This window comes from Mercurialis annua, linkage group LG1-X (genome assembly GCF_937616625.2).
Source record: "Mercurialis annua linkage group LG1-X, ddMerAnnu1.2, whole genome shotgun sequence".
In the NCBI taxonomy this organism is placed as follows: Eukaryota; Viridiplantae; Streptophyta; class Magnoliopsida; order Malpighiales; family Euphorbiaceae; genus Mercurialis; species Mercurialis annua.
Genome location: NC_065570.1, coordinates 65,386,339 through 65,401,500, shown reverse-complemented (window position 1 = coordinate 65,401,500; position 15,162 = coordinate 65,386,339). Strand labels below are relative to the sequence as shown.

At 31.2% G+C, this 15,162-nt stretch overlaps 3 protein-coding genes across 4 annotated transcripts; 2 read left to right on the top strand and 1 right to left on the bottom strand.

Annotated features, from left to right (window-relative positions):
• Nucleotides 1–276: 276 nt before the first annotated feature.
• LOC126665359 (ribosome biogenesis regulatory protein homolog) lies at nt 277–4,656 on the top strand. Its single transcript, XM_050358137.2, has 8 exons — nt 277–558; nt 778–928; nt 2,570–2,621; nt 3,160–3,288; nt 3,478–3,595; nt 3,760–3,943; nt 4,031–4,144; nt 4,227–4,656. The coding sequence occupies exons 1-8, from the start codon at nt 446–448 to the stop codon at nt 4,434–4,436; spliced, it is 1,071 nt and encodes a 356-aa protein (XP_050214094.1). The 5' UTR covers nt 277–445; the 3' UTR covers nt 4,437–4,656.
• Nucleotides 4,657–6,611: 1,955 nt separating this feature from the next.
• On the top strand, nt 6,612–9,240 carry LOC126666246 (adenine nucleotide transporter BT1, chloroplastic/mitochondrial-like). 2 transcript variants are annotated; one of them, XM_050359252.2, is made up of 4 exons: nt 6,612–6,737; nt 6,838–7,568; nt 8,158–8,319; nt 8,404–9,240. In XM_050359252.2, exons 2-4 carry the CDS (start codon nt 6,969–6,971, stop codon nt 8,884–8,886), a joined length of 1,245 nt encoding a protein of 414 aa, XP_050215209.1. In that variant the 5' UTR covers nt 6,612–6,737; nt 6,838–6,968; the 3' UTR covers nt 8,887–9,240. The 2 variants fall into 2 exon arrangements, with proteins under 2 accessions (XP_050215209.1, XP_050215208.1); XM_050359251.2 differs by having other exon boundaries at nt 6,612–7,568.
• Nucleotides 9,241–12,361: 3,121 nt separating this feature from the next.
• On the bottom strand, nt 12,362–14,407 carry LOC126666321 (uncharacterized protein At2g34160-like). The gene is made up of 5 exons (XM_050359338.2): nt 14,182–14,407; nt 14,032–14,080; nt 13,488–13,550; nt 13,334–13,398; nt 12,362–12,644 (listed from the first exon to the last, which is right to left on the bottom strand). Exons 1-5 carry the CDS (start codon nt 14,305–14,307, stop codon nt 12,549–12,551), a joined length of 399 nt encoding a protein of 132 aa, XP_050215295.1. The 5' UTR covers nt 14,308–14,407; the 3' UTR covers nt 12,362–12,548.
• Nucleotides 14,408–15,162: the final 755 nt, after the last annotated feature.

Here is a 15,162-nt window from a genome sequence, read left to right as displayed (position 1 = left end):
TTAAGGATGTGTTTGTACTTTTTTTATATATGCCACATCATCACTAGACAGGAAAAGATTAACAGAGTCATTGTTCGGTGTGATTTGAGCCATTTTGGACAATCTCAGGAGCTAAAGTGAGCAAACTTCGATCGCAGGGGCTTATTGATTCTTTTGTTCTAACTTCAGGGGTTAAAATGAGCCTTTTGCCTTTCTAAAACAATACAGCTACGTAAATAGGTCTAAACCCAACGGTGATGGCCCAATTTAACTGCATCGATCTCGATCTCAAAAGCCCAACAAAAATGTAGGAAACAAGAAAAACAAAAACTAATTATAAACCTCCGTGATAAACCCTAATTCTCTTTTTTCCCTTCTTCTTCCTGAACAACTTATTGGACTGTCTAGGGTTTTGTGCAGCAGAGATAGGTAGCTTATATCTCACTAACTGAAAATCATTTTCCGAATGGAAACTGAAACCCCGCAGCAGGAGCAACAGCAACCGCAATACGACGTCGATCTCGGACATCTCTTGGCTTTTGACCCTCATCACAATTTTCCCTCTGCCCCTTCTTCCAGGTATCCATCTTGTATTCGAATTTATGCCGTCATTTTGTTCCTTTTTTAAGTAATGTAATTGTTTTCTTTATCGGGAACACAATTTAATGTTGTTATGCAATTAGCTGTTGATTTATATGGTTGTTCTATGAGAATAGCAGTGGATTCTTGTTTTTAAGAGATAATTTTGCTGCTTTTTCGCATTTGGACTTATTTTGCTGTAATTTATAATTTTGATAGGGAGGAATTGGTGAAGGAATGTATAAGAAAGGGAACTGAGCTAGTTCAAGCTATTGCAGCTGGTCTCTTTAGTTTGCCTTCTACTGAAAATATAGATGGTCCACTTGTTAAGTTGCCTCCACCGAAGTTTAAATTGCCTAGAGAAAAGCATGTAAGTGTTTTTATCTCTTCGAAGTTCCTTATTTGATATCTAAAGAAAGAAAGTTGAACAGAAAAAAAATGAGAGAAACCGTGAAGCAGTAACATAAGGAAGAAACAAAGCAAAAGTAATCTTGATATACCTTTTTTTGGTTATATCACTTGCGATCCCTTTTTTAGTGCTTGAAATTTCCTTGAAGTGCGAAGTTTATATAGGGGCGATTGTTACTGTTATAGTTTGTACTGCATGTTTTCAAAAATGTAGTTTCTGAAAATATTGTTGCATACTGACCCTTCACCGCTTGAAATTGCTGTTTACCGCAACAAGAGCTGCCTTCTATAGAAAAAAGAAGTGGTAGAAGGATAAGTGTACGTTATGCAATGCATGCATGCTCCATTTTTTGATTTGTTGTTTACTGTTTTATGGCCCTTTTCTTGATATGATTCCGTTTTTCATAGTTCTCCCACAACACAGGCCTGTTTAAATGTGAGGAATGTGTTTTCATGAATGTCTTCCAAATAATATTTGTGTTAAACTGCACGGTTTATGACTTTCTTGGTGAATCAAATATATCCGTAAATGGTGATAGATCAAATTAGTTAAGCAAAATATCTTGTTTTCCACAAATATCCTGTAAATTATTGCTTGTGACCAGCTACACTCGTCAAAATTATCTATTTAAAACGTTTTTAATTATCCCTTGTCTATTTTCTAGAAGTCCCAATACATGTCTTGATGCTAAACTTAATAATTTACAACTTTCTTGTGAAAATTTATTACATTTGTGGATGGTGCACAAAAAGATTAAACTGTTTTTGACAATTACTATCCATCTCTTCAATTTAGCAATTAAGCTTGTGGAATTATTAAATAATGCGGATAAGAGCTTTTGAATGACCTTTTAAATTTGTTTATATAGAAAAACATTACAGTAACTACTAATAAGCATCTGTATCTCCTACATTGAGAAAACAAGTTATAGTTCTTTTTCTGAATGTAAATGGAAGGGACTGCACTTTTTTAGTTTACTTTTTTTTAATTGTAGCCATAAACATCCACTTGATTGTGGATGTTCGTCCCATTACATTGCTTTTTACCTTAAATGTGAATGTGCAAAATTTTGATTTTTATACCATATTTGGAATCCTAAAAAATGCGTCTCAAAGAAGCTGTGTATTTCGTGCTCCCCCAATGCAAGCACACATGTTCACCACATAATAACTCAAATCGACCAGAATTTCAGAATTGCTTCAAATTTATTATTTCGAGGTCACATCTTGAGTCATAGCAGTTTGTGTGTATGGGTAATTTTGACAGGAAGTTTTGGTTTTTATTGCTCCATTTTGTTTATTTCAAATATTTAGTTAGTGCAATAAATGTTCCAAGGACTATATAGAAAAGAGCTGTAAACTTTGAGGTCTGAATTTATGCCTTCTCCCAAGCTATAGAAGTTGGGATAATGAAGATACCTAATGTCACTTATTTAGTTTCTCCTTTTCTGTCTGGAGGATATGTTACTGTTGAAATCATATATTGTGTAGTGCATTTTTTATTGTTTACTTCACCTTTCTCATCAATAAACCATTTGGTGCTAGAATAATCTATGCTGCGTATAGCAAGATCACTGATTGTTTTATTATGTCAAATTTTCAGTTGCCAAGGCCCCAACCTCCTACAAAATGGGAAACGTTTGCCAAAGCAAGAGGTAGTTTATCTTAACTGTCATCTGTATCATAGATGTGAAATACAGACTAGTCTTGAAGGAATTTGTTCTGTTGGAATTAATCTAATTGAGATATAGGTTCGACTATGGTGACAGCTGTGAAATTTGCAAGCTGGTGGCTGTTTGTTTTTTTGTTCAGAATTTAAATTCCTTTAAATTTAAGTCTTTATAGACATAATTCTCAAGATTTAACATATTCTGCATTTTATTATGTAAGATTTATTAAAAAAATGTCTTAAATTTGAAGTCTGAATCTTTTATTGAAAAACATAAGTATAACACGGCTAGTTGAGTTTTAAGTAGATCTAATTGACAAGCTATAAAATAACCAAAAAGGTTTCAAGACTTCCAACTTTTTGGTTTTTCCAAGTTTCAGTTTCCGGTATAATTTACATCCACCTTAGTTTATCTGAAGAACTTAGATGTTATGGAATTCAATTTAGCAAAAGAACAGCGTCTGTAAGCTGTATTTTATTACTTGAAGCTCATGTGTGTTGTTTGTTTGATTGATGTCTCTTAGGTATACAGAACCGCCACAAAGACAAGAGGGTGTATGATCAACAAACTCACTCTTGGAAACGTCGCTTTGGATATGATCGTGTTAATGATGATAAAGACATCCCCATCCTCGATGCCAAAATGACTGATGGTAATAGAAATGACTTAATATCATTTCTTAAATCTTTTAAAATCATTTCTTAAATCATTTCTTATATCTTTTCTTAAATCTTTGCCAACCGAAAAGATGTATTTTAAAAGAAGTTTTTTGCTTATTTTCACTAAGGTAACCAGTGAGATAAGATGCGTCTTACTCATGAATGACTGTTGCTTTATACAGAAGTAGGGGAGGATCCATTTGCAAAGAGAAGAACAGAGAAGAAGAAAAGAGTCGAAAAACAGGAGAAGAATAGAATACAGAACTTGAGACAAGCTTCAAAAGCGGGTGCTTTGCCAAGGTTGTAATCTTTCATTGTCAGTGTTTATTAATTTTATTGTAATTTCATCCCTTGAGATTTATCTGCTTTTGGACATGAAACTTCTCATTCTGCCGACACTTTTGGTGGCAGCATCTTTGTACATTTACTTTCACTACATTTTCTAACTATAGTATTGTCTACAGCCACATTCAGCTGGCTGCCACGGCTTTGCCCATAACAGGAACTAAGGCTGCATTGAAAAAGGTTACGAAAGATGATTTAGGAAATGTAGCGGGACTAGCTTCAACTGCCACAGCCAGTGGTGGGAAGTTTGACAAGAAGTTACAGGGAGAAAAGCCAATTAAAAAGCAAGGGAAGCATCGCAAGGTTTGAACTTTCAGAAAACAATGTAAAGTTATCCAATTGTTTCTCTTAGATCATCAGCTGAAATTCTAGTGGCTTTGTTGTCTTCAGTTTTTACCAGTTGCAGAAGGTTCAGGGATGGGAAGACAAGAGAGAGAGCAAACGGACAAAGTTCTAAGCAAAATTATGTCGCAGAATTCACATGAAATACTGAACATTGATAAGGTATGGCAATTGGGGTTGGTAAAGATCTTCGGTGTAGTTTCTTGAAAGCGAATTAGAAATTTACTTAAATTTTTGTAAACAGGCTGTTTCAAAGTACAATGTGAAGAAAGAGAGGAGTCAAAGGGACGAACAGGGGAAGACTTTTACGAATTCAAGCAAGTTAAAACCAAAGGGCAAATCGATGAAAGAAAAGGGCAGAGCTGGCGGCAAGAAGTCTTTTTCAAAAGGAGGATCTGGGAAGAAGGATAGTAATGGAAAGGGAAAGGGAAAGGGAAGGGGAAAGGCTAAATGAAATTTATAATTAGCAATCACCATTCTGGAGGTTACTACTTAATTTTGGATTTGATACAATGTGCTTTGTTCAGGATATAAAGCAAATGGGAACTCTTATTGTATAAGATTGTTATTTTTTTGCTGGCAGAGTGTATTTATTCAATTGAATAACTCTCTTCATCCCTATCAGAACAAAAAAAAAAGGCATGAATATCAATTTTATCTGAATATTGTGGCAATTTGTAACTGGCATATAGAATCATTAACATGTCGAGAAAGTACAGGTAAAATTAAGGTGCTGAAGTGACCTTTTAGCATTTCTTTTGTATTTTACTTTTGTATCGTGTTGTTTGCTATTTTCTTTTGTATTTTACTTATGTTAGAGGATTAGGTTCATTCCTGTCAAATCGAGAGGAAACACATAGAAAGGTTTAATTTTGATGATCACTTCATATCACAATACAATTGAAAGATTTATACTTCTCTCAAAAAAAAAATATTTATATACCATAAAAGAGTCACGTCATTCATGCAACAATTCAATTAGCCGCTTGGCATATTGAAATATTTGATGATAAAACAGAAACAATAATTAAAGATTTTTTTTATCGCAAATGTTTGTTGGTTTGTTTTAAAAATGACATGACAAAATTATTGTAAGATATAAACACTCATAATTTGAAGTGCAACCAACCCTATCCTTTTTCTTTATACTCCCTCCGTCCCGTTTAAGAAGGGACAAATGACTTTTTCATATATATTAAGAAAGCATTAATTACTATAGTGTTTTTTTATTTTACCCCTATTTATGATAGTGTTGTATTTTGTGTATAGACTAATAATCATTAATTATGAAAAGAGAAAAGGGGGTAAAAAAGGAAAATTCATATAAATTAGCAAAAAAACACGATATGACCTTCTTAAGGACAAATTAAAATGGGATATGTCCCTTCTTGAATGGGACGAACGGAGTTTTAAATTACTAAATTCCACTCACTTTATTTGACCAAACATTAGTATTTTGTTTAGTACTTGGAATTTAGATCTTTTAACTTGTCAAATTCAAACAAGAGCTAAATGTAGATCGTCACCAATATGTTTGGGTCAAATTAAACGTTCCATTCTTTAATTTAATTCATTTCTATTAAGTTCAACGCATTCGCTTTATACCAAAATTCATCATTTGGAAAATTTCAATTCAGTTTCTAAGAGTAGTAAATATTTTTATTGGAATAATCAAATTCAACTCTTACATAAACTCAAACTCCACAGTACCTAAAATGTTAAAAAACGAGATGAGTCAAAAATTAATGATTACTCAACACTCCTAAATTACTAGTTTACACTTGCATTTTTCTTGTTTTGAGATGAAAGAGATGCAAACTTAATTATGCTATATGTTTAATGTCAATATAACTTGTCCAATATTAATTAATGAATTAATAATTTAATCATGAATTTAAATTCATAATTTTATAACTCAATAAATAATTTAATATTATTAACCTAAAGTTAATTTGTTTATCTTATACATAATGATCTCTTTTTTTTTTTTTTGATAATAATAATAATATTTCATTAATAGGTAAATAAACGTACAACTTGATCTAAATGTAAGCTAAACAATACATTCAAGAAGTACATAGAGAGTAGGACATCAGTAAAATAGCAGAAATTTATATCTAAATTCTTCAAACGCGTTGACGGAGCTCTTTGGATGTGCAACTCGGCGATCCGCCCGCTCCACTCGGTGATTATTTTAAACCACAAATCGACTCTTTGGTCTTTGTATGAGTCCGATTGATAGAATAATAGAAATAAAAATTCTCTTGATAATACTTTAGATCTACACCCCAAGATAATTTCCATGAAGGAAATAAGAAAATCCACAAAGGGTAAAAATAACTCCACAAAGGAAGACAAAAACTCTATAAAGGAAGACAAAAATTCCATAAATAATTTTAGATTTTAGTTTTATTTTGTGCTTCTTCTCTTCCTTTATGATCTTTTTTTTTAAAACAAGCAACTATAGATGAAAATATATTTTTTAATTTAATAAATAGGCTTACAATAAATAAATAAAAAATGTAGGGAAACAATTTTAATTAGGGTTAAGGACTTTTGACTCAAAGAAGACACTGACTTGTCTTGTATTTTATCAAACGGGGCGGCTTTTTGTATAAACACAAACATAAACATAAACATAAGCAAAACCAAAATATTATACTTTACACCATTCTCTCTTTTCTTCTACTTCTCTGCTTCACTGTAGAAAAAGAGAAGAAAAGAGATCATCACTACAATCAAATTACATATTCTGGTAATCTTCCTAATAATTTTTAAATATTTTTATTCCATCTATTCATTTATAGTTGAGTTTAAATATATTTGTTTTCATTCTTATGAAGATTGTTTTTTAGCCAACTTTGTGCAGACCCATCTCCAAATTTTGCATTTTCTCAAATATTCATTTGATTTTGGAGAATAATTTATTCTGTTGTGTTTTGGGTTTTATAAGGATTGTGCAAAGCTTGAAACTTTGGCAGTAGCTATGGATAGAAATAGTATGCAGGTTAGGAACCAAGGTGTTGCATTTTGTAATTCTGGTGTTAAAGCTCAGTTATTTATTCAGGAGAATGTTACTTTTAAGAAAAATGGTTATCATGCTCGTGGATTGTTTGCTAGTGTTAATCAAGTAGGTAAGGGATTTGGGATTTCTCCAAATTCCTCTAATTCATTAGAAAATGCCACAAACACAAAATTTCATGCTGCTAGTATGCAGATGAAATATGTGGTTAGTGAACCAGCTTTGCCCGTTGAGATGACTGCTGAGTCGGAGGCTTTAGAATTAGAATTACAGGGAGAGAAAGAAAAGGTGGTGGAGACGAAAAAGAAGGCCGGTGGATTTAAATGGAAAGTTAAGGTTGGAAATCAGGCTCTGAGGAGGTTGCTCAGTGGCGGAATTGCGGGTGCTGTTTCGCGCACTGCTGTTGCTCCTTTGGAGACTATTAGAACGCATTTGATGGTGGGGAGTTGCGGACATTCATCAATGGAGGTGTTTGATAACATCATGAAAAGTGATGGCTGGATGGGCCTTTTTAGGGGCAATTTTGTTAATGTTATCCGAGTTGCACCAAGCAAAGCTATTGAGGTTTGTAATTATGGTTACTAGTTCTATGTTTATATTATAATTTGTTATTTCGCTGATGAATATCTCTCTTTTTCTGATTGTTTTTGAATTGCTTAAGCTTTTTTAAGTTCTTTTTAATCTTCAAACGATTCAAGAAAGTTTCTATCTTGTCTGAAATGATTTTGGCTATTGCTTATTCGATAACTTTTATGTATTCGTCTAATGTTGTGTCTTGTTGACAATGTTCCTTGACTGATTTAGAGTTAACCGCAATTGAAGAGATGTTGTTTTCTTCTGTATGTTGTTTAATTATGTTCTTCGAGTGATGTAGAGTTTATGGCCATTAAAAAGAGGGCTCTTGTTTTTTTTTTGTCTTGTTTGACTAAGTTCTAGTAATTACATTGCTTCATGTTAAGCTTGAATTTTGGCTTTGCATTGTGTTGTTTGTCTTCTTTGATAGAATAAATTTCTAACAGTCTTGTACAACAAATTGACTTTAATAACTACTACATTCAGCAGGATTGAAGCTTGTTAGTTGATTATGGATTTTAATTTTGTTATCAGTAATTTGAATAGATGTATTAAAATTGCTCATTGCACCCGTCTGCAGTTATTTGCTTATGATACAGTCGTGAAGCACTTGACTCCTAAACCAGGAGAACAGCCAATTATCCCAATTCCTGCTTCATCAATAGCCGGTGCTGTTGCCGGAGTCAGCTCCACATTAGTCACATACCCTCTTGAGTTACTCAAAACTCGACTAACTGTTCAGGTATAGCTCGAAAAAGCATTTGTGAATTACAAACAGATATTTTTTCTTATTAAAAACTCAAATTTCCTTCAAATGTGATTGCAGAGAGGAGTGTACAACAATCTCGTTGACGCCTTCTTAAAGATTGTACGAGAGGAAGGACCCGGCGAACTTTACAGAGGTCTCACGCCTAGTCTAATTGGAGTAGTCCCATACGCTGCTGCGAATTACTTTGCATATGATACGTTGAGGAAAGCATACAAAAAGGCTTTCAACAAGGAAGAGATTGGAAATGTCATGACTCTAGTAATTGGATCAGCTGCTGGCGCATTCTCGAGTACGGCAACATTCCCGCTTGAGGTAGCTCGAAAACACATGCAGGCTGGCGCTCTTAACGGGAGTCAATATCGGAACATGCTTCATGCTCTCGTGAGCATTCTTGAGAAAGAAGGAATTGGAGGTTTATACAGAGGATTGGGCCCAAGCTGCATGAAACTAGTTCCTGCAGCTGGTATTTCTTTTATGTGCTATGAGGCATGCAAGAGGATAATTGTTGTGGAAGAGCAAAAAGCTGTTGACATGCATTAATTCAGTTTGGTCTTCTTATGTGGTTTAGTTAGGATTTAAGTTAGAGGATATGTTTTTGAAGAAATGACATGAATTGGTTACAGTGTTCTCAATTTGCTACTATTTCATGAAAATTTGATATGGATTGGAAAAGTTAAGAGGCATTTTAGCAATTGAAGAGAGAGTGTAGACTCTCGGCCACAAATTTATAGCATTTTTAGAGAAGGGTTTTCATCCATAGCATTTTGAGGGAAGATCATTTTGGACCACAAATTTATGTTACAGATCCATTATGACTAATTTTATGTATTTATGTCCTACAGAATTAAAAGTTTATGTTTTCAGGTTAAATCTAAATTTTTGCTATTTTGGACATGTTTGGTTAAACTGTTGCTGCTAGCTCTTAAATGATAGTATTATTATTTTTTAAATTACATATAAATAAAATTTTATTAAGATTCAATCGAAATTAATTAAAAAAATGCAAGACAATATTGCGAATTATCTTCTACAAAAAATTGATAACTTTTTTGATTATTTTAAAAAATTAATCAATTATAGTTACTATAAAATAAAAAAAGATTTTAAAATTTTAAATAATTGGATAATTTGAAGGGACTATTTGCGAAATACCTATTTTTTTCAAAATATTTACAACATTTTTGGTCATCTTTCCCTTATTTCCTACGCTACCTATAGTAGTCTTATCTCATTTTTGGTTAAACTTTTACATAGTCACTTTTTTCTCTCTCTCTTCTCTCTCAAAGTTCTCTCTTATTTTCTTCTTTTTTTCTTCTTTTGATTTTCAGTTTGTCTCTTCCGGTTGCTTTTCCGTTCGCGCTTCCGTTCGTCTATTTCCGATGGATATCTCGTCTTTTTCCATTTGTCTATTCTATTCGCGCTATGAATTTCTCGATATTGTAATTAAATTTGTGTAATTTTATATATTTTTTGTGATAATTTTAACATTTTGTAAATAAATTATTGTAAATCTATAACTTTTTTATTTATAAAATTGTTCTATTATTCATATAATTATTTTGTCTTTCTCTTATTCATAGATTTGTTTATTATACTGATTTTGTAAAGAACAAATTGATTTATGGTGTATTTGTAGTGATTTTATAATACTAGTGTCGTTTTACGTATTTCACACGTGTCTCGTAATGTGACTCGTCAATTTATATTTTATTATTCACTAATTTCTATTATAAAAATAAAAATAACTTAACAGCATATTATTTTCTATTATGATAACTATTTTTGCTTTTATAATTAAAATAATAATTTATTGGAAGTAGTTAACTTTAATAAGAATTTTAAATGACTAAATAATAATTATAATAGTAATAATTAAATATTAAAAGTATCATATTTTAGATAGTGTTCTAGAATATTATCTTCCAACGGTATTATAAGTAATTTAAATAATAATTTATTAAAAATAGCATTAATTATCTTAATTAAATTAATACATTCACATAAAACTCCAATTGAAAAGCTCTGTATCAATAATGGTTGTGTGATGATTAACTTAATCTTAAGTAGGATGCAAGTTTTAGTTTGTTTGGCTAATTGTCATAAAAGGAAGTTATTTGTTTCCTTAGTGCATACTGATTATTCTTTGCCCTTGGAGATGATGGTAATGGAAATTTATGAATTTAGCGACCTTTAGCAAATCTGGTTATTGTTAATGATTTACGCTTTTTATAAAAGAGAAATAATAAGACTATGGTAGTGGTAAATATGGTAAATGATTCTGTAAAATAAGTGAGTATTTTAATTGAATTAAAAGTAGTTAAAGTTAGCTAATATTTAGATAGATTAATTATTATTTAATAATAATTAAAATATTATTAAGGACATTAGTGTAAATGTGCCTGCCCCCGCCCCTCCGTACTTTTATATATAGTATAGATTTAATAATAATTAAAATAGTATTAAGGACATTAGTGTAAATGTGCCTCCCCACATCCGTGCTTTTATATATAGTATAGATATTTAAGTTACAGCGTATTTTTGGTGTATTTATAGTGTATTTCTGGTGTTTTTCGAGACATCTATGTTTTTTGGTGTATCTCTGCCGTTTTTTTTTAGTATATTTATTGTGCATTTGCAGTATTTATAGTGTATTTGCAGTGTTTATTGTGTATTTGCAGTGTTTTTATGGTATATACCACAAAAATACTACAAAAACGCCATAAATACACTATATATACATTATTCTTACACTATAAAAACACCATAAAACACTATATATACATTATTGTTACACTATAAAAACACGATAAAAAAATAAAAAAAAATCCAGAAAAAAAATCTATAAAAAAATAAATTATTAAAAACTGAAGGAATGTGCAATCGGTCGGTTCGGTCGACCGAACCGAAAAAACCGAAAACTAAAATTGGGTGAAAATTCAAAACCGAAAAAAGGTATTTGTGAAAAAAAAGGTATTTTTTCGTAAATAAAAAAAATTAGAAAAAAAAGTCAAAAACTCACATGTAAAAGTGTAAATAAGTTACTGAAACATGTATTTTAGAAAATTACCATTAATTTAAACATAACTGGATTGACTTTATATATTATATTATAAAGTAATATATATTTTTTATGGTATGATTAATATAAATAATTAATAAAGTTAAAACAAGTAAGAGTAATTATTACCAAATACCTGAGTAATTGGAAATTAAAAAGTTAAGGTTGATCACCAAATAGCTTTTCTCTCTTTAACAATCATCTCTTCCCTTCTCTCTCAAAAACTACTACTAAAATCTTTGGTTTGAAGAGGTGGTTTTCCGGCCTCTTGGTCGGAAAACTTTTTTCTTCAATAAATTTCTTATTTTAGAGTTTTCTATGATTAAATAATTTTTTAGTATGGTGTTTTTCTTGTTGCATATTTGATTTTTCGGATCATCTAAAGATCTATGGTGTTTGTGTGAGCTTTGTATTTAAATTTTTTATGATCCAAGAAGTTTGATGTGTTTAACTTGTGGGTTCTATTGAAGGTGATGCTCGGGAGGTTAGGATACAATGGATCAAGCGGATCGTCGGTAAAATCAGATGGGTGGTAAAGTTCGAGACCTCGATCCAACAGAACTTTGTTTCTCGTTGTGTTAAGTTTAGGCGAGATTTACGTCTTAGAGTTACCTTCTTTTCGATTATTTTTGGCTTGTATTCTTAGTCGTTTCTAATTTTTTTGAATTTACTTTGAAAAATCTTATGGTTAACCTATGTTATAAGACTTTCATCAGTTTATAACTTTCCGCTATCTATCTAATTTCTAACTTGGAAAAAAAAATCACCAAATAGCTAACCAAACACTCACTTTGTACAGTTTAAAGTTTTTGATAATCTGTTTTTTTTTTTTATCTTTATTTGAATCGATCAAATTGGAATTTTTTTAACTCCACGGTAAAAAAAAGAAAGCAATTGACAATACGGACATCAACTTGTAGCTAAAAGGAAAGCAAGATTAAAACTGAAAACATCAGATAAAAAAAATTGAATCTTGGATAGCAAACAGATCTTGTTTCCACTCCTCAAGAACAACAAAATTGTCACACTTCTGTGAACCTATTTGACATCACATCTCTTAACCATCTTAGAAATTGACTAATGAAATGAGATCAAATAATTCTTCAAAAACAAACCCATTTAACTACTGCAAAACAATTCATTTTCAACTTTGCTCTTCACCCTCTATAATGTCCCTTTCTTCAGCCGCAGCAGCCATCAACTCGTCAAAGTTTTCAGTCTTCCCCAGCACTATCTCGATCTGAGGAACACCAGAGAAATTAGTACATCAACCATAATCTCAAGTCAAAATAAGTATTAAGGATTTCGAAGATTTGGGAATTATAAGTCGAAACAAATAAACGCCTGAGCAGAGGAAGTCGTCAAAGTCCTTTAAATAATGAATGAGATATGAAAATGAGCAAAAAGGAAAGAAGAGAATATAAGACCAAACATCCAAAAATAAATCATACCTTTTAGTATCAATGCAATTTTAATCAAATATTTTAATTTAGACTTATTTGTCCCAATTTCAATCTTTCACTACAGTTGCGTCCCATATTCCGAAATAATAGTCATGTGCAATAATTGATGTAACTGCCATAAGTGATGCATGAATCATATGCAATTACCATTTACTTTGTCTAACATGGCACCAATCTCAGCAATTTTGCCAACAATTATACACGTTTCTGGATCAGTTTGAGCAATTTGCAATGGAAGGTTGAAGATTAAGACAATTTAGTCAAAATTAAAAGTTTTGGTTAAAACTGTAAACTACAAAAAGATCTAAAAAGAATTTGGATGCTTTGCTTAGCCTGAAAATAATTCACAAGGGCGAAGAAGAATAATGAAATTTTAAAGAAAACTGTGCAGCAAAATTCCACTCTTAATGCAACAAGAGTAACACTGAAGCATCCAAGCTTAAGTGTTTAAACGTACTCATTTTACCTTTGCTTTTTGGACAGGCCGTCCTCTCATTTCATCTTTCATATCAACAGTTGAAGTCATAATCTCTGTAGAGTGAATCAAATAGGTGACAAATGAGAATAAAGTTGAAGCCCTGGGTTAAGGCATGCATATAATACATGAAACGCAATCTTACTCTTTTCAACAGCCAATCCATTGTTCTTCAGAATCTCTGCAACAGTGACAACGGTGGCAATAGCTGCAAAAATGAGAGAGCAAACATGATGAGTAATAAATACACACAAAATATCCATTTTGCATGAATGCGCACTACAGACTTTAATACATTAATTTCAGCAACGTCTAATCTCCTCCGGAGAAATGTTTCAACAACTTAAATCATAGCCATAAGCACAACAGCTGTTAAAAACCTGAACGTGGATGACGAGTATACAAAAATCATAGAGCAATTCCATAGCACACGGAACCCTCAGACGACACAATTAACCATTCCTTTGTGTTCAAATAGCTACAGCATGACACACAAACAACAGAAGTAAATGACTATACAACAAGTCCGGCTATGATAACCACGTAAATAACACCCCTTAATAACTCCTAACAGTCTAATTAGACTCAAATTAGGTCATAGGAAAACATTCAAAGGCTTTTAGGGGTATTTTTAACACGACAACAATAAGAAGAATTTGAAAAGGAAAAAGTAAAACATATGTGTATACCCATGCCAAGTGCAGATAGTTCCACTTCATTGTGCTGCTGCATATACCTCTGCAAACACCCAAAAACTGTTAAATTTACAAAACCAGAAACTACACAACAAATTAAATCAAGTTATGGTAAGAAAGCAACGAAAAAAGAGAGAGTAAAACCTTGGCGAGATTGACATAGAAGAACAAGGGTTTCTTGGTGTTGGAGACTTGAATTCGGTTTTTCTTAAGTAAATCTGCTCCTGCTCCTATGTTGATGTTATTAACTCCCTCTGTGATTTCTTCCATTTCAAGCGCACCACCAAACCCTAATCCTTAATTTTATTAAATACGGAAAAGATTGGATCTTTTCACTTTATAGCTAAACACTTTGAACCTTTTGGTCGCATACATTAGTAATTTATTCTTTTTTATTTCTCTTTTTACACAAACGATAATTTTCGTAAAATCAAAAATATCCATCTGATTATTTTTTTTGTTTCGGAAGTTTGATAAAAAAAACATTAATCGAGTAAATTTTATGTTCTGATAGGTTTAAAATCTTTTAAAATTAAATTCTCAAATTTATTAATTAGTTTATTTGAATTATTATAATATTAATTTATTTTTTATCATGTGTAATATTATTGTGACTGATTTTTTTTTTTTATTGTTAATTGTTTTTCTGAATTTTATATTTAATAACAAATCCGTTTAATTATTTTAAAAATATTATACTAATTTTAATAACTTTTTTATATTTATATATTATTGATACAAATATTATTAATATATTGCATATTTTTAAAAAATATTAGGCTAATTTATATTGAAATTGAAATTGAACTTTATTTTAAAATTAAAATGTTTATCTCATACAACTATTACACCATGTCATATTTAAAACAAACCAATAAGCATTTAGAAATGTTCTCATTATTACTTATTTTTTTATCATTAAAAATTAAAAATTCTAGTTAATTTGATGACATCAACATTCATATGAAGGAGAAAAATAGTTAAATAACTTATGAGTCAATTTAATTTTTTCCAAAAAAATGCAATAGTTACAACCTGGGGCTCAATAGAAATAAATAATAAGCAATAAGCAAGATCACAGCTTTAGAAAGAAGCGAAAATGGATCTGCTACAATGCTGAGGAAA

Coding starts and splice junctions, on each gene's coding strand:
- LOC126665359 (XM_050358137.2), top strand. CDS start 446: ATGGAAACTGAAACCCCGCAGCAGGAGCAACAGCAACCGCAATACGAC. Junction 3,596..3,759: donor AAAGCGGGTGCTTTGCCAAG/GTTGTAATCTTT, acceptor TATTGTCTACAG/CCACATTCAGCTGGCTGCCA. Junction 3,944..4,030: donor AGCAAGGGAAGCATCGCAAG/GTTTGAACTTTC, acceptor TGTTGTCTTCAG/TTTTTACCAGTTGCAGAAGG.
- LOC126666246 (XM_050359252.2), top strand. CDS start 6,969: ATGGATAGAAATAGTATGCAGGTTAGGAACCAAGGTGTTGCATTTTGT. Junction 7,569..8,157: donor CACCAAGCAAAGCTATTGAG/GTTTGTAATTAT, acceptor ACCCGTCTGCAG/TTATTTGCTTATGATACAGT. Junction 8,320..8,403: donor AAACTCGACTAACTGTTCAG/GTATAGCTCGAA, acceptor ATGTGATTGCAG/AGAGGAGTGTACAACAATCT.
- LOC126666321 (XM_050359338.2), bottom strand. CDS start 14,307: ATGGAAGAAATCACAGAGGGAGTTAATAACATCAACATAGGAGCAGGA. Junction 14,081..14,181: donor TCTATGTCAATCTCGCCAAG/GTTTTACTCTCT, acceptor GGGTGTTTGCAG/AGGTATATGCAGCAGCACAA. Junction 13,551..14,031: donor ACTATCTGCACTTGGCATGG/GTATACACATAT, acceptor TCATTTTTGCAG/CTATTGCCACCGTTGTCACT.